The sequence below is a fragment of the Sebastes umbrosus genome, chromosome 24 (assembly GCF_015220745.1).
Source record: "Sebastes umbrosus isolate fSebUmb1 chromosome 24, fSebUmb1.pri, whole genome shotgun sequence".
Lineage (NCBI taxonomy): Eukaryota > Metazoa > Chordata > Actinopteri > Perciformes > Sebastidae > Sebastes > Sebastes umbrosus.
The window spans coordinates 2,573,397-2,590,875 of record NC_051292.1 but is presented as its reverse complement, the minus strand read 5'-3'; the positions used below and the strand labels follow the sequence as shown (position 1 = coordinate 2,590,875).

Here is a 17,479-nt window from a genome sequence, read left to right as displayed (position 1 = left end):
TCTTCAATAAAGTTTCCAGGCATCTCAGAATGGCTCCTCTCTGCACATGGTGCACGGTCATGATGTTTAATTTATTGGATTATGTGATCCTAACATAGCGCTTTTGTAGCTCTCAAATTACAGAAATCCAATCCAAGTTTCAGACATGGACAATCATGGCTGTAATCACATCATCTTTATGCAATGTTTTTTATCATTTATCTTGCAGGACAGAAGACTCAGAGAGCAGGTTTCAGTCACAATGTCTGAGCACTACGACTGCACCGAGTGTACAAAGTCCCTGTACGGGCAAAAGTACATCCTGAGAGAGGACAAGCAGTACTGCGTCAAGTGCTACGAGGATCTTTTCTCCAGCAACTGCGAAGTGTGCCAGAAGCTCATTGGCTGCACCAGCAAGGTCAAATCATTATTCAATCGCAGAAGTGTTACAGTCGTCCTCTGATTTCTAACTAAACTATAAACATCCTCTCCTTTCATTGGCTCTGCAGGATCTGGCCTACAAGGACCGCCACTGGCACAGCGAGTGCTTCCTCTGCATTAAGTGCAGCCGCTCGCTGGTGGATCGGCCTTTCGCCACCAAGGACGACATGCCGATGTGTGTCGAGTGCTACAGCAGCGAGTACTCCTCCAAATGCCATGCGTGCCTGAAGACCATCATGCCAGGCGAGGAGGCCTTTCTCTACTCTCATAAATGAAATCAGGTTTAGAGCTCAGGACATCAGCCCATTAGCTGTAATTGGTTGAGGCTGACTTACTGTACAGTATATGTAATTATTGATCTCTCTCTTCCTTCTCTTCCAGGCTCCAAGAAGATGGAGCACAAGGGCAACAGTTGGCACGAGAACTGTTTCTCTTGCAACCGCTGCCAGCAGCCGATGGGCACCAGGAGCTTCATCCAGAAGGATGCCAACAACTACTGCCTGCCTTGCTATGAGAAGCAGTTTGCTATGCAGTGCGTCCACTGCAAGAAGGTATAAGACATCACACTTTGATCCACGTGTCTCATGAGAGGCTCTGGGTGTGATTTGTAGCTCCAGCTGCTATCTGTTTATATTTTTGTCTTTAAAGAAGATCATAAATCAGCAGTTTTCTGCAAATGCAATTAATTTTGTTTAATGCTCCTGAGGTTGTGGAGAGGTCTCTAATGAGCAATTATTTTACATCCTTAATTTTTTATGTATTTATTTATTTTAAAGGTTTTTTGGTCCCTAATCTATTGCTGTATTTTTTAAAAGATTTTTACGTCCATCATTTTTTATGTATTTATTTATTTTTAGAGTTTTTTTGGTCTCTAATTTATTGATATTTTTTTTAAAGATTTGTACGTCCATAATTTTTTATGTATTTATTTATATTTAAAAGTTTTCAGTTCTTTAATTTATTAATATATTTTTTAAAAGACTTTTACGTCCATCATTTTTTATGTTTTCATTTATTTTTAGAGATTTTTAGGTCTTTGATTTATTTATATATTTGTAAAAAGATTTTTACGTCCTTAATTTTATATTTATTTATTTATTTTTAAAGATTTTTAGGTCTTTAATTAATTGATATATTTTTTTAAAAGATTATTAGGCCCTAAGTTTTTATTCATTTATTTATTTATTTTTTAAAGGTTTTTAGGTCTTTAATTTATTGATATATTTGTAAAAATATTCTTACGTCCTTAAGTGCTTACTGGGATTGAGTCTGTTTGAGCCTGAACGGTGCAGTTATGAGAAGACATTAAGTGTAGGAGGAAAGAGGATAAATATGTATGATGGTATATAACAGTTATGGGCAGGAAACAGATGGCCAAGCATTCTGAATCGGAGGCGTCTTTTTGTGCTAAAAGCTGGTAGGTGAGACAGTAGTCATCTGGCTCGCCTGTGACTAACAAACAGCATAAATGACACAGAAACTAAGCAGGATGAAGCCATACATTCGTGCATAGGAGCTCTGAGATTTATTTAGTTAAGTCTAATAAACGTTTTCAACAGTCACTAAAGGTCAATAGGTCACACAATACACATATGATGTTATATCTTTCAGCCCATCACCACTGGAGGAGTGAACTACCGCGACCAGCCCTGGCACAAGGAGTGCTTCGTTTGCATCGGCTGCAAGCAGCAGCTGGCCGGCCAGCGGTTCACCTCTCGGGACGACTTCGCCTACTGCCTCGACTGCTTCTGCAACCTGTTCGCCAAGAAATGTGCTGCCTGCACCACCCCGATCAGCGGTAACGTTTCACACTGCACCTTTAAATTGTCCCAAAATACTGAATAAAACAAAACACTTGTACCATTCCAACATGAACTACAAATAGACAGCCCTAACCACAGTATAGAATCTATACCGTGTTATCTATAGATAGATAGTCTGACCCAGATCATATGCTTCCCTCCTTGTATCCAATCAGGATTATCACATTACAGAGATCATGAGACTGTTGTTGCTTTTCTCTCAGGTCTCGGTGGCAGCAAGTACATCTCGTTTGAGCAGCGTCAGTGGCACAACGACTGCTTCAACTGCAAACGGTGCTGCGTGTCTCTGGTGGGTCGAGGTTTCCTGACGTGCAAAGATGACGTCCTCTGCCCCGACTGCGTCAAAGACTTCTGAGTGATCTCCAAGAGTTCGTCCAAGATGAGCACTGGCAGTATTCTCCTAACCCATCATTTACTGGTTTCTCACACTTTAACCTGTTCTTACCGCTAAGGTGTTTTCTGCATGATATTGTGTTTAACGCAAATGAGTTGAAGCCTTCATTCCAAAATGTAGTTTTTATTCTGTTTTGCTGAATGTATTTGTGTTTCTCAGAAACATTCCTTGAAAGCAAAGTCAAGAATCCTAAAAGGATTATTGACATATCTAATTTTGGAATGAAACTCTGTGTGGCATTAAAATAACCACGTTTGACAGCTTTATTAGAGCATATTAAGAGAATGTTGTGTTGTGGCAATTGCTCTTAACAGAGTTAATATAATACTACTAATACTGTTTATTCTAATTACATAAATTTTGTTTAACGAAATTACATCTGCCAATAAAGATTTTGTGGATTTGATAAATGCCTATTGCCATAAATGATGCTGCTTGTCATGAAAATATGATAAAATGCGCTATAGGATGCTCTTTCAGTAGAGAAAACATGATAAAGTGCCCTCTAGGGTGCCCTTAAATAGAGAAAACATGATAAAATGTTCCCTTAAATGGAGAAAACATGATAAAATGTGCCCTTAAATACAGAAAACATGATAAAATGTCCTCTTAAATAGAGAAAACATGATAAAAATGTGCCCTTAAATGGAGAAAACATGATAAAGTGTGCCCTTAAATAGAGAAAACATGATAAAAATGTGCCCTTAAATGGAGAAAACATGATAAAGTGTCCTCTTAAATAGAGACACATGATAAAGTGTCTTCTAGGATGCCCCTTAATGGGATTCCCAATAATGGTGTATTGCCAAAGATCGTCTCTTGAAGACGTCACAGCAAGAATGTCGCAAAGAGCTCTCACTCTGTCCTATTTCAAGAATCCTGTTTTGCTGTGAATCAGTGTTGTGGGATGACAAAGTATTTCCTTTTATAATTGTAATTTAACTTATTATTATTTTAACGGAGCTTCCCAGCAAAAAAGCATTTCACACGATTGTACCTGTGTAACCGGCGTGACAAATAAACATCTTGAATCTTGAATCTTGAAGAAACCGCTTCACTTCACTACAAAATTACGTCACGGGATATATTTGTCGGATATACACGATCTTTGTTTTCCATGTAACCGGACCGGAAGTCGCCAGCAGGTGCCACCGGAAAGAGTGTTCGGGTCCGCAGTATAAGAGGTTGGAAGCTAACGGGCGTTTTAATAATTACAACAAACTGCTCCATTACAACGAAAGAGAAAGAACTTATAATGTAAGATATGTGTTGTAAATTACCACGAGTATATTAATTAACTGTTTATTTAGAAAGTAGCGTAGTTAAAGCGTAATTAAAGATTAACGGTGTGAAGATACTGCGGCAGCTAGCTAGACGGCTAACTAAAGTAGCATGGCTTTGTTATCTATTAAATTAAAACATGCCTTATTTTAATGTTTATTTAACGTTTTCTGCAACTTTTACCTAATGCATCTTGTTTCAAATACATATATGTCTTTTTAATCATTTTAACAACATTTAATTGCTGTTCTTTAAATGAAAAGGTACACATTGGGCCGCTCTGTGACATATGTGGGAGCAGAAGGCCAGACTCCATTAGAAAAGTCGATAATTTAAGACCATTTTCTCGTTATTTAACAGTACACTACTTATTTTTTAACATATTTTTACATTTTCTATTACAGTTTTGTCTTGTGGTAAATTCGGCACACATGATATGTACTGTGCAATCACTAATTTCCTCAAAAAGAGCTCAATTCTGCATAATGGTTTTAGGCCACTGCTCCATCTCTGTGCATTGTGATTAGAAGATGAGAGAGGGGAAAATGGACACCTTTTTATTTAAGTAACATTTTGAATTCAGGATATTTGATTACAGTTATGTCTTGTGGTAAATTCGGCACACATGATATGTACTGTGCAATAACTAATTTCCTCAAAAAAGCTCAATTCCTCATGATTGTTTTAGGCCACTGCCCCATCTCTGCATTGTGATCGAAAGATGGATGAGGGGAAAAATACATTTTAAAAGGGATTTTGTATGTGCAACAAGTGTTAAGATTTAAGACTAGTGTTAAGACTATAGCTGCTTATTAATAGTGGTGGAAAGTAACTAAGTACATGATGTACTAAAGGACATACTTGACAATATCGACATACTTGAGTATTTCCATTTTCTGCTAATTCATCCTTCTACTCCAGAGGGAAATATTGACATTTATTTGATACTTATAGTTACTTTTTACATAAAAAAAACACATGTTTACTTAATATAATACAATACTGTACTGATAATCTACCCAGTAATACACAAAGTATCTGCAATTGGCTCCACATTGATGAAGTACAACATTAAGATGCTATCTTTGATTACAGTTTTGTCTTGTGGTAAATTTGGCACACATAATATCTACTGTGCAATATCTAATTTATCAAAAGATCTCAATTCCCTCATGATGGTTTTAGGCCACTGCTCCATCTCTGTCCATTGTGATAGAAAGATGGATGAGGGAAAAAATAGATTTTAAAAGCGATTTTGTATGTGCAACAAGTGAAAACGAATCTATAGCTACTAATTAACAGTGGTGTAAAGTAACTAAGTACATGATGTACTAAAGGACAATTTAGACATACTTGAGTATTTCCATTTTCTGCTAATTCATCCTTCTACTCCAGAGGGAAATATTGACATTTATTTGATACTTATAGTTACTTTTTAATTAAAAGTTAACTTAATATAATGCAGTACTGTACTACTAATCTACCCAGTAGTACACAAAGTATCTGAAATTGTCTCCACATTGATGAAGTATAACTTCAAGATGCCCTTCATTAGTGATAAAAACAGAATAATATAATATTTTACTAATATAAAGGAGCCATTCTGCATAATGACTACATTTTACTGATATGTACTTTCATTTAAGTAACATTTTGAATTCAGGACTTTTACTTGTAGTGGAGTATTTTGAGATTTTTACGTAAGTAAAGGTTCTTAGTAATTCTTCCACCACTGCTAATTTAGTGGGACTAGTAAATTAGGTGACCTTAAATTAATGTTATGTTTAATTGTGCTTTTAACAGACTATAAAGTACTCCCTTTGGTAAAATGTCTTCTGCTGAAATGAGTGCTGCTGTCCCCAACCATCGAAGGACCAAGCCCGGTGGTAAGACTAAATTATACTTAATTTATCAAACCATTTCTGGCTCCATCACCTGTAATACATTTGAATACTCAAAGCTACAAATATTCAACATTTGTGTATGTTTCGAACAAGCTTTAATTCTAAGGTTATTGCAGGTATAAAGACCGTGGTTGTGCCCAGCGGCGCGACTGGACCGACTGGACCGACCTCCCAGATCCCCGGTCTGTCCCAGACTGCTGATGAAACCTCTCCGGTGGAGTGGACCAGCGGGAGGCGAGTTGGGATCGTAGAGTCGGACTCGGAGTATGTCAAGCTGGCAAAGGGAGGCGGCCACAAAGGTAAATGTTTCTTCTATCATTTGTACAAAGGTTGTTCAGATCCTCAGGTAGTTTTATGACAGAATGCACTGAAATACTTACGACACATTCATAGAAAGGTTCTCCTTTTGAACATTTATATGAGGAAGTCTGACAAACCTGCTCCTGCCCTCAGAGTGAATAGTTGATCTGAAGTCATCACATTTTGAAAATAACAAAAAAAAATACGTCCCTGCTGATTTGTTTGATCTTGACACTTTCGCTCAACTCTTTGAAATGCAAATCCTGAACAAGTGGCCTACCGGTGCACAACATGAAAGAGGGAGGCCTTTTCCAAAAATACATTTTATGCATTTTGGGAAATCATAGCAGCCCATGTTGGGGAAAAACAATAGCTTTTGTTGTGCACAATGAAAAGTTCAATGTCGAGTTCAACATGAATGTTTTATGCAAGCCAGACAGTGCAGATGGGCTGCTCTGCCAAACTCCATTAGAAAAATAGCAAATTTAAGACTGTTTTGTTTTTAGTTTGTGATACACTACTTTTTAGACATGATTTGGTATATTTTATTAATGCTATTGGTCTTTTGGTAAGTTTGGCACACATATTATCTATTTAACAGCAAATTATCTCATAAAAATCCAAAGGATTCTGATATAAATGCTGAAAAAAGCTGCTGTAGAGTATTTTTTGTTGTGCAAGTCTCCTGTACTGGAAAGTTCAATGCCTCCACATGAATGTTCCAGTTAGATAAGGATTTGTTTTTCTTGTCACAGCTGTGAGTTGGGGAAATGGCAGCATAAAAGACAGATTTTAACACTTATTTTGTAGTAGAGTAAATGTTAAGGCCCTGAGCTGCAAGTTAAATATCAATCTGTGCTTTCCAGTGCAGTGCTTCATAATTGCTGGCAGTGTTTCATGTTGAACATTGTGTGTCCTCCCCACCTGCAGGGCTGTTGAGTCATGATGCTGATGATGATGACCAACCTAAGATGGCTTACAGCCCAACCAACTGGTTCGGAAATGATGAGTCAAAGAGGTAAACGGCACAAATAAACAATCTAACCTGGTGGAGAGGATGGTGTTTGTGTGTGAATAAAAACCCTCAACAACTTGTGATGTCAGTTTCCCAACACACGCTCACCACACACTTTTTAACCTGGAGCCTAAAAACATCTTGACCTTATCAGTGTAGAGAAGGTCATGATTTTTTAAACAATACTAAAGGGATCTGAACTATCCCTTTTAAGATTATTACAGCAAAAACCTTCCTCTGGGTTTGACTTTGCACAAAGTCGTTGGTGAAATCTGATCAACTACTTTAAGTATTTTATCAGCCAGCTGGTTTTTTAAGATAAAACTCTAAATGCTTCTTGATCCTCCTAGGAGCCACAGAAAGCGTGCGGGCCACAGCCAAGATTTCCCAAAATGTGATAACTGGCCAGCAGTAATTTCACATCGTATATCACCGTTGGTTTTGTTCTTACAGCGGAAGCAAAGCAACGTCTCCCGACAGCGAGATGAAGGGAACCAGGCGGCCTATGGCTGCACCGTTTGGCACCGATAACGGTTCGTCCTGGGAAAAAGACGATAGATTTTCTCCCGATAAAGAGAAGGTGAATGGACCAAACTAGTCACCCCCAACATTTATACCGTGTCGTTGTCTTCCATCCCTTTTCATTTATTTTACCACCACCTTTCCCCTTTTTTCATCCCGTTTCTGCTCCATCGTCGCATTCGCATTTTGGTTAATTTTGATTCCCTGCCGGTGCTTTGGCTGTGGGGTAGCTTTATGGAAATATTTATAAAAGTTTCAGGTAAGTACAGATGATTCATTTATCATATTTATAGTGTTCATATTGAAGAAAAGGACTTAGAGGCTTGGTAGTATTAAACAGGGTACCAGATTAAATCATTCTAACTTGTAGGGGAATGACTATATTTTCACAATGTTTTGAGTGAAACTAGTGCATATAAATGTGTATTTTTTGGTGTTGCTGTTGGGTTCAAGACGTTTTTGTCATCCCTTTTCCATTGCATGACAAATTGTTTTCCTCCATTATTTCATCTTTTGCTCTATCACCAACATTAACATTTAATTTGCTTGTCAGTAAAGTGAATCATCAGTGTATAATTCTGCAGTGAAAAGTCAGAAATATCCATGTTTATTAATGTGTCTAATAATGTGGCTGCTACATTCAGGTTGTAGCAGGGATAGTTTGGGTGTTTTGAAGTGAGGTTGTATGAGGTACTTATCCATAGTCGGTGTATTACCGACAGTAGATTGCAGTCGGCACGCCCCCAGTTTGGAGAAACAGACCTAATAAATCAGTATCAGTTTAAGTGAACGCTATGCTTACATATTTATATACAGATTTAGGCAGCGGTATATGGAGGACGGAACCTGCCAAAACAAATAAATATATAAATGACTTGATAAATAAATAAATATGACATCAAATGTACCAAAAATAATATTAAAAGTAAATGTAGGCCTTAATTGATCAAATGTGACCTAAATCTCATAAATGCAAAGGGAAAATCATGTATAAATAAATAAAGACATATATAGATATATACAATTTAATAATGAATAAATACATTAAAAAATAACTTAAATGAAATAATTATTAGTAATAAAAATAATAGTTAATAAAAATGAATAAATAAAATAGAAAAGTATAGATTAATAGGGAAATTAAAACAAAGGTAAATAATTAAAGAATCAAATTAAAAAAAGAATCAATTTGTCACATTTGATCAATTAATTAATGACTACATTTATTTTAATATTATTTTTGATACATTTATTGAGTCATTTATTTGTTTATTCATTTTGATTTTGGCAGGTTCAGTCCTCCATAGCGGTAGACCAGCAATTCCTGTTCTGTGAGATAAAATTACAGTTTTTTTCAATGGAGTCTGGTTGCTTAGGCGAGAGCATAGATGGATACAACTGCCTCAGTTCCCCATCTGAAACACAGACTGTGTAGCTGTCTCACAGCGAGGTACAGCGGTGAAAATACTCTAAATATAGCGTACACTTGTACAGATATTGATTTTTTCTTTAGGTGTCTAAAATGTGTTTTGCTGCAGTACATTGCTAGGTAATACACTGACTATGGACCTCATACAACTCGTCTTCAAAACACCCGAACTATCCCTTAAGTGCTACAGAAATAAGCATAAATCTGTGTAACTCTTCATCCCACAGATGTCTCCTGATGGAGTTGCCAATGAGATGGAGGGTCTGTCCATGACCAACAAATACAAGAGAACGTGAGTATTAATCAACATGCTGGAGTCAAAACAACAATATCAAATCTGTCATAAACGTGATTCGTCATAACGCCGTCTCTTGTTGCCTTCGTCTGCAGGTCTCATGAGAAGAATGCGACCCCGGTCAGCATGACCAAGCTGCTGAGTCATGGCTATGTTGGGGACAAGAAGAAGTCTCCTAATGATGACGACGCCTCAAGTACGATATTTTCTTTTCAGGTTTATGAAGCTAAACAGTGGGGGTTTATTTACAGACGTGGTGTTTTAGTTTGTTTGCTTCAGATGTGTTGCTTTGTTTTCCAGGTGTGACGTCAGATCAGACCAGCACCATCATGACGGAGGACGTGGACGAGCTGGAGTAGTGCATACAGGTCTCGAGGGGAAAAGGGGGTCGTCCTAACACTGGTTCATGGTTTCCACAAAAATCCCCTCTCGGATTCACTCGCATTTATTGTACATCCACTGACTGTTAGGTTTTGTACTCATGTTTATGCAAAGGTACGGTCCTCTCTATTTATTTGCTCTAATTTGTACACAGATTATGTTGAGTAGACGTGTCGGCGCTCGCCGTGTTTTTTCAGTATTTCTCGATTTGAAAGACGAGTTGTGCACAGGGAAGGAAACTAATTTTGGGTCCACAGAGGCTGTTTGAAGGAAAATATCACAACTGTTTCACCAGCCAAAGCTTGAATTGAGCTTTTGTTGACTGGAGGCTGGTGTTAGTTTCCCTCCCTGGTTGTATGAAGATCGAGTTAGTGAATTTAAAAAAGTGTTTGTGCTAATGAAATGTGGTTCCAGTGACGTGAAATATTATTTGTTTCGATCAAGGGCTCCTGCTCTCTGATGGGATGCTAGAGGTTTGTGTGTTTACGGCTGCGATCGTTCGTTGAGACGGCCGCCCCGCAACTGTGACCACATGCCAAAGTGGTTGGTTAAAAAGGGCCAAAGATGATTTCTTTTAAGTTGCTGCTCTGCAAAAGGTTGCCCTTTTCCATGATCATGTTGTGTTTGAGTCCCTAAAATCAAGAAAAATGCATCGTTTTACTGTGCAAGCTGCCAATAAGCAGAATAAAAGCCTCATATTAAAACACTAAATTAACTCAAATGATGTTTACAAGTCTCCAGGTGCTGCTAGATCAATTTTATCATCACTGTTTATTAGGAAGCTCCAAATGTGTCAGAAGCTCGCTAAGTATATAACTAAATTGGGTCCATTCTGCATGTTAAAGCCCTTCAGTGTTGTGTCATTCAGCCTATTAAACCCCAAACACTCATGCAACAACAGCATTCTGGGAGATTTAGGGCCACCTTCAGCAGACTGCAGAGCTGAAAGTCAAGTCCAGTGTAATTCCCTGTGAAGATTAAGGCAGACGAGTTGTTAGAAAGTGAGTTCTGAATATGCCAACCAAGCAGTATTTCCCTGCTCCGTGCAGTGTTTTTTGACTTTGTAGACATCAGTAGGAGAACGTAGTGTTGTAGTGCACAGCCTGATCACACCAAACCCGCCGTCTGTTGGGAGTTTATTCTGCTCAGATGAGAGAAACGGTTACTGACGCAACATTTTTGTGCAGAAACTTCAATCTTGGAAGCAGCAGAAAAGCATTTCTGTTATACACTACATCTGCCATATTCATTCTTTTAATAATCTTTACATTTTACTCAGTTACATAACCTAAATTTATTCTAAAAGCTCATTTTATTTGCAGTAAACACTGTCGGTATTAATATTATTATATAAATAAATGTCTCGAAAAATAAATAAATATGCCATTAAATGTACCAAAAATAATATAAAAAATAAATGTAGGCATTAATTAATTGATAAAATGTGAAATAATGTTTATTTGTTTTCTTAATCTACTCTTCTATTTAATTTTCCCTTTTTTATTTATTCATTCATTTTTATTAACTTTTAGAATACGTATTTATTTTAAATGTATTTATTCATTATTAAATTGTATGTATTTATTTATGCATGATTTTCCGTTTGCATTTATGAGATTAATGTCACATTTAATCAGTTAATAAATGAAGGCATTAATTGATAAAATGTGATATAAATCTCATAAATGCAAAGGGGGAAATCATGCATAAATAAATATTTACAATTTCATAATGAATAAATACATTTAAAAATAATTTTAAAAGAAATGCAAAATTGAATAAGTGATAAAAAATAAATAAATGTATTCAAAACAAATATATAAAAAATGGGAAAGTGTAGATAAAAAGGGGAATTAATACAAAGGTAAATAAATAAACATTAAAACAGAATTCTAAAAATCATGTTGCATTTTGTCAATTAATTAATGCCTACGTTTATTTTTAATATTATTTGTGGTAGATTTATTGGCATATTTATTTATTTTTGGCAGATTGTGTCCTCCATATTGTGGACTCCTAAACCACAGCAGACACTAGTCCACCTCTTCGTCCTCTAGTCTGACTGTCAGTATGTCTTAAAAAGGTAATGGATTTCCGTGACGCTTGACGGACAGCTCAGCCTTGAGTCATTCAACAGTTCTAATTTATTTTAGCCGTAACTGTGAACCTGATGGTGACAGTAAAATCCTAATCCTACAGGGACATTTGTCAGGCGGAGAAAATGCTCTTAAAACTGAAAAGGACGGGGATGATTTATTTGGGTGTAACGGCGAGATTAAAGTTTGTCCTCGTAAATCCAACAACATTCATCACCTGCGACTCTAAAATGACGCAGCGGTAACCGACTCTTGTTTGAAAAGAATTTGTGTTATGTTCAACACTTTTATTTCAACACAATACATTTAAGCAATGATTCATCATTTATCTGTACGTGGTATTAAAACGTGTTCAAAACTAGACGCGCTGGATTTTTATTTTGCAGTAGAACGAATGTATCGTCTTCCTGATATATTGTTTTGCTTTGAGGTTTATTTTTATGAGCTGTTAAATATTCAGGTTCTTCGTCAAGTTGCTTCCTCTTCTCCCGGTGGTGGCATCTCAGTTTACAAACCAACAGCGGGAACCTTTAGTGGCTTAACTTTGCAGACCCTGAAGTCTTGTCACTTCTGTGTCCCCCCCATCTTGCTTATTATCTGCATTTCAAATGTACCAGAAGAGACTGACGAAGGCAGCTTTTAAACAGAAGATCCCTCAAGTGTTTGTAGTGAAGAGAAATCCACCCGACACAACTCATTGTAAGACCCTGCTTATACCTTGATGACTGCACACAGACTCTCTATTATCATTTCAATAAATGGGCATGTGCATGTACTTGTGTACTGTTTTTTCTTCTTCTTTAACCAAATATAACAAGTCTAGGAAGGAAATTAAACTCGCTTTACTAATTCATGCTCCAAATCTGTTAATTACCATATTTACATGAATTAACTGAATCAAATTTCTACTCTTAATCTAATGTTAAAACAAATGTGAAGCAGGAATGTGTGTAAACTATACAAGTATTCCTTTAAAGGTCCAGTTCACCTAAATGACAGATTATCCCTGCTGGTATCGGTCTGTGTAAATACAATAGAAGTGAATTAAATTTAGTTTGTGGAACTTGAAGCATTTTAAAAATAACAAAACTAACATGTGTAGCAACGTTTCTTTCCAGAAATCAACAAACACATGTCAACAGTTTTTATTTGAACTAAAGAAATAGTTCACATGAAAACTGTTCACAGCCTAACCTTGATTAAGCGGTACATTGTTTTAATTTGGGGAAACTTATTAAATTCCCTTTTTTCCTCCTTTTTCTTTCTCCTTCTTTATTTTTTAAAATTGTATTATTTATTTTATTTTGTTTTAATTTGGGTATACCTTCCTATTCCTATTTTTTTCTTTCTTTTTCTTTCTCTTTTTTCTTTTATTATTTATTATATTTTATTTTGTTTTATTTTGTTTTAATTTAATTGTTTTAATATTTTGTTTTAATTTTTTATATATATATATTTATTTTTCTTTCTTGTTTTCTTTCTGTTTGTACCACTGTATGAAATAAAATAAAATAATAGTTATAATTGCAAATACATGTTGGACATTTTGTGGATGTACTATTTCATGGGCTAATCGCAGCAAAATTATTATTTTTTTTTTTAAATCCATCGGCATCCAAAGCCCGTTCCCAGAAGAAAAAATTTAATAAAAAAGTAATAAATAAGTGAAAATTATGAGATATGAGGGCAAATTGTGTTTGGCTTTATGAGGATGTCTAAATTTTGACTAATGCTCATCATTTTTAATTATTAAACTATAAAGAAATTGTCTATATGAAAACTGTTCACAGCCTAAACTTAAGTGTGTGGGACATTGTCTATTTACTTTTTCTTTCTCCTTATTTCTTTTTTTATTATTATTTTTTTTTCTTGTTCTGTTTGTACCACTGGGTGTATAAAATGAAAAAAAAATAATAATAATGCAAATACATGTTGGACATTTTGTGGATGTACTATTTCATGAGTTCATTGCAATAAAATTATTTTTAAAAATCCATAAATAATAAATCCAATCGGCAAAACATAATAAATGAGTAACAAATATATAGATAGAGATATTATGAGGGCAAATTGTATTTGGCTTTATGAGGTAGTCAACATTTTGACTAATGCTCATCATTTTTAATTATTAATTAAATTAATTAAAGTTTGTCTTCCTATCTGATTGTTGTGAATGAACCAATCCATAATTTGGAGCTGCCTCATAGTTCTGATTATGTATCTAATACTTTTTTCTTTACAGCAGCCTATAATGAGGATTATCATCAAAAAACATATGCACCTTTAATAAATAAATAACACAAAATGCAGCTCTGATTGTTTTACAAATAAAAAAAAACAGCAGACAAAATCAATCAATCAAAATCAATCAATATATTTAATATAAGAAGAGGGAGTGGATATAAAATATAATGTCTCACTGTAAATGAATGAGCCTCCCTACACTGGACCTGCATAATTTATAATAAAGTGCTACATAAACTTTTATTATTTAATTATCCTTTGGGAGTCACAGAGGGACCAGTCAGTCAGGCCTGCAGTAGTGTGTGTGTGTGTGTAGAGGATAAAACACACACACACACTCATGCACGTGCAGAGGATAAAACACACGCACACTCATGCACGTGCACGCGCGCAGTGTCCGCTGCAGGCTGCATCCCTCCTCTCTCTCTCTCTCTCTCTCTCTCTCTCTCTATCTCTCTCTCTCTCTCTCTCTGCACGGAGCTGCATCACTTCACAGCTTGTCTCCTGCAGCAGCAGGGAGGCATGCACCGGTGCACGAGCCTGCTGATCGATTCTTGTATCGGAAACCGATCCGTAGCCGCATGGTGACGTCACGCCGCTGATCGGTAATAGTTGCTGGGCGTGTTGGTGGTGATGTGGGTACCGCTCGGACGCACGCAAGAGGTAGATAGATGAGGATGCATTGGAGATGAAATAGATAATATAAGAAGAAATACTGCACGAGGAGTGTGTGTGGACGCGCACGGGACTTGTTTGTTTTGTTTATTTTGTCGCGTGGGGAAATGTAGTATCTGCTGTCACTGCAGGAGGAGAGGATGGATGCGTAACAGGACGGATCGAGCCAGCTGTGGCCTGCTTCTAACAGCAACATCTGGCCGGTGAGTCGCGCTGACTGACAGCCTGCAGCCTGCAGCAGAGACAGAGAGAGGGGCTCGGTTACAGAGCATCCTCCGGTCCTCCGGTCTCCGGTCTCCGGTCCGGTGAGTCGGTGTGACCTCGTCCTTGGCTGCCTGAGTGATTGATGTGCACGTTTTGACAAGAGAGGCTGCATGTAGCATATGATGAAGGCTGATAGCTCTAATGTGAAGGGGGTGGAAGCATGAACGTGACATGCTGTTAAATGTGCATGAACACCTGCACATGCAATAACCCTTAAGGTTAAACTAAAGCTTAATAACATGCAGGTTAAACCGCCTCTTAATACCAGAGCAGATTAAATAATATAATCTTATTATAATGGATACCGGCTGGAATCGATAGGTGCATTAAAAAGCCCAAACTGTAGGAATATTATGATATCATAAGGTATCTTGACATGCTGTTAAATGTGCATGCACACCTGCACATGCAATAACCTTTAATGTTAAACTAACATGCAGGTTAAACCACCACTGGACAGCCTCTTTATACCAGAGCAGATTAAATAATATAATCTTATTATAATTGATCCCGGCTGGAATCAATAGGTGCATAAAAAGCCATGCACACTGTAGGAATATTATGATATCATAAGGTATTGTGACATGCTGTTAAATGTGCATGCACACCTGCACATGCAACAACCTTTAAGGTTAAACTAAAGCTTAATAACATGCAGGTTAAACCGCCTCTTAATACCAGAGCAGATTAAATAATATAATCTTATTATAAGGGATCCCTGCTGGAGTCGATAGGTGCATTAAAAAGCCATGCACACTTTAGGAATATTATGATATCATAAGGTCACTACGAGTCCCTGCAGGATTGTTAATTATATATTATCCCCTTTGACAGAGCACCCCAGGGGGGGCATGACAGTGATTTTACTGTGTATCCCTCCTTGTCCACATCCTAACCGGCTTGTAGTCCTTCTGCAGGGTCAGAGAGGGCGCCTCAGCAGCCAGCCGGCTTTGGACCATAGCGGGGAGGTGGAGGAGATATGGAGGAGGGGGACGCAGAGGGGGAAGGGCCAATGGCGGTCAGAGACGGGCCGAGCGGTCACGGCCTCCCGCTGAACGCCAACAGCAGCAGCAGCAGCACCACCACCACCACCACCAACCTCCTGGCTTCTGTCAAAGAGCAGGTAGGAGATGCTGCAGTCACACCCTTGTTGTTGCTTTAATCTCTCACCTCTGAGTCATTTACTCACCAGTTCATTCACTTTTGTATCCAGTTATGTGGTTGCGTTCACACTGACAACTAATTAGAGTTCATGTCTTCTGTGGATGAATGATCTTATCTACTCCAGGATGTCACCCATGTGTCCTGTTTGCATTGGACCTCACTGCACACACTCGTTTAATTTAAGGAAAATGTAGTTACAGTGTTTAGTCAGTGTCATAAATTAATGCCAGATTAGCAACTTTTAATTTTCAATATGAAATAGTATTAATAAATAGTCTCTTTATGGTTATTTTGCATCTCTTTGTGATCGCTTTGTGTCTATTTGGGGTTGCTTTGCATCTCTTGATGGTCATTTTGCATCTATTTGCGGCTGTTTTGTGTCTGTTTGTTTTCATAGGTTTCTTTGTGGTCTCTATGCGTCTCTTTTTGGTCGTTTGGCATCTCTTTGTGGTCATTTTGCGTCTGTAGTCGTTTAGCATATCTTTGTGGTCGTTTTAGTCTCTTTGTGATCGTTTTGCATCTCCTCGTGGTCATTTTGCATCTCTTCGTGGTTGTTTTGCATCTCTTTGTGTTTGTTTTTGTCTCTTTGTGGTCGATTTGCATCTCCTTGTAGTTGTTTTGCATCTCTTTGTGATTGTTTTGCATCTCTTTGTCGTCGTTTTGCATCTATTCGTGGTCGCTTTGCATCTCCTTGTGGTCGTTTTGCATCTATTTGTGGTCGCTTTGCGTCTCCTTGTGGTCGTTTTACTGTCGCTTTGCGTCTCCTTGTGGTCGTTTTACTGTCGCTTTGCATCTCCTTGTGGTCTTTTTTGCATCTCTTTGTGGTTGCTTTGCATCTCCTTGTGGTGTTTTTGCTGTCGCTTTGCATCTCTTTGTGGGTGTTTTGCATCTCCTTGTTGTCGCTTTGCATCTCCTTGTGGTCTTTTTGCATCTCTTTGTGATCGCTTTGCATCTCTTTGCTATCGCTTTGCATCTCCTTGTTGTCGTTTTGCTGTCGCTTTGCATCTCCTTGTGGTCTTTTTGCATCTCTTTGTGATCGCTTTGCATCTCTTTGCTGTCGCTTTGCATCTCCTTGTGGTCGTTTGTTTTGTGTCTCTTTATAGTCGTTTTGCATCTCTTTGTGGTTGCTTTACATTTCTCTGTGGTCATTTTGCGTCTCTTTATACTCGTTTTACGTCTCTTTGTGGTCGCTTTATGTCTCGTTATAGTCGTTTTGCATCTCTTTGTGGTCGCTTTGTGTCTCATTATAGTCGTTTTGCATCTCTTTGTGGT

The 17,479-nt window shown here is 37.4% G+C and overlaps 3 protein-coding genes across 6 annotated transcripts in view; all 3 read left to right on the top strand.

Moving 5' to 3' along the window:
- The first annotated feature begins 217 nt into the window (after positions 1-217).
- Positions 218-3,111, top strand: LOC119483748 (four and a half LIM domains protein 2-like). Its single transcript, XM_037762157.1, has 5 exons — positions 218-397; positions 489-663; positions 802-971; positions 2,032-2,218; positions 2,447-3,111. Exons 1-5 carry the CDS (start codon positions 242-244, stop codon positions 2,596-2,598), a joined length of 840 nt encoding a protein of 279 aa, XP_037618085.1. The 5' UTR covers positions 218-241; the 3' UTR covers positions 2,599-3,111.
- Positions 3,112-3,765: 654 nt separating this feature from the next.
- c24h7orf57 (chromosome 24 C7orf57 homolog) lies at positions 3,766-10,665 on the top strand. Its single transcript, XM_037762424.1, has 8 exons — positions 3,766-3,894; positions 5,722-5,804; positions 5,939-6,121; positions 7,053-7,140; positions 7,591-7,717; positions 9,316-9,380; positions 9,479-9,579; positions 9,684-10,665. Exons 2-8 carry the CDS (start codon positions 5,747-5,749, stop codon positions 9,740-9,742), a joined length of 681 nt encoding a protein of 226 aa, XP_037618352.1. The 5' UTR covers positions 3,766-3,894; positions 5,722-5,746; the 3' UTR covers positions 9,743-10,665.
- A 3,838-nt stretch (positions 10,666-14,503) lies between these two features.
- The window catches only part of LOC119483945 (plakophilin-4-like), a 35,721-nt gene continuing 32,745 nt past the window's right edge, over positions 14,504-17,479 (top strand). Inside the window, exons 1-3 of one of the 4 annotated variants that reach the window (XM_037762461.1) lie at positions 14,504-14,767; positions 14,911-15,084; positions 15,961-16,166. In XM_037762461.1, coding sequence (XP_037618389.1) covers positions 16,023-16,166 — 144 coding nt within the window. In that variant the 5' untranslated portion in view covers positions 14,504-14,767; positions 14,911-15,084; positions 15,961-16,022. Of the gene's footprint in view, positions 15,085-15,949; positions 16,167-17,479 lie in introns of all 4 variants that reach the window. The other 3 variants (XM_037762460.1, XM_037762463.1, XM_037762459.1) reach the window with 3 other exon arrangements.

Excerpts from the sequence above, each read along its gene's own strand:
- LOC119483748 (XM_037762157.1), top strand. The coding sequence starts at position 242 with ATGTCTGAGCACTACGACTGCACCGAGTGTACAAAGTCCCTGTACGGG. Across the intron at positions 398-488 it reads TCATTGGCTGCACCAGCAAG|GATCTGGCCTACAAGGACCG; the intron begins GTCAAATCATTA and ends TTGGCTCTGCAG. Across the intron at positions 972-2,031 it reads AGTGCGTCCACTGCAAGAAG|CCCATCACCACTGGAGGAGT; the intron begins GTATAAGACATC and ends TATATCTTTCAG.
- c24h7orf57 (XM_037762424.1), top strand. The coding sequence starts at position 5,747 with ATGTCTTCTGCTGAAATGAGTGCTGCTGTCCCCAACCATCGAAGGACC. Across the intron at positions 5,805-5,938 it reads TCGAAGGACCAAGCCCGGTG|GTATAAAGACCGTGGTTGTG; the intron begins GTAAGACTAAAT and ends AGGTTATTGCAG. Across the intron at positions 6,122-7,052 it reads AAAGGGAGGCGGCCACAAAG|GGCTGTTGAGTCATGATGCT; the intron begins GTAAATGTTTCT and ends CCCCACCTGCAG.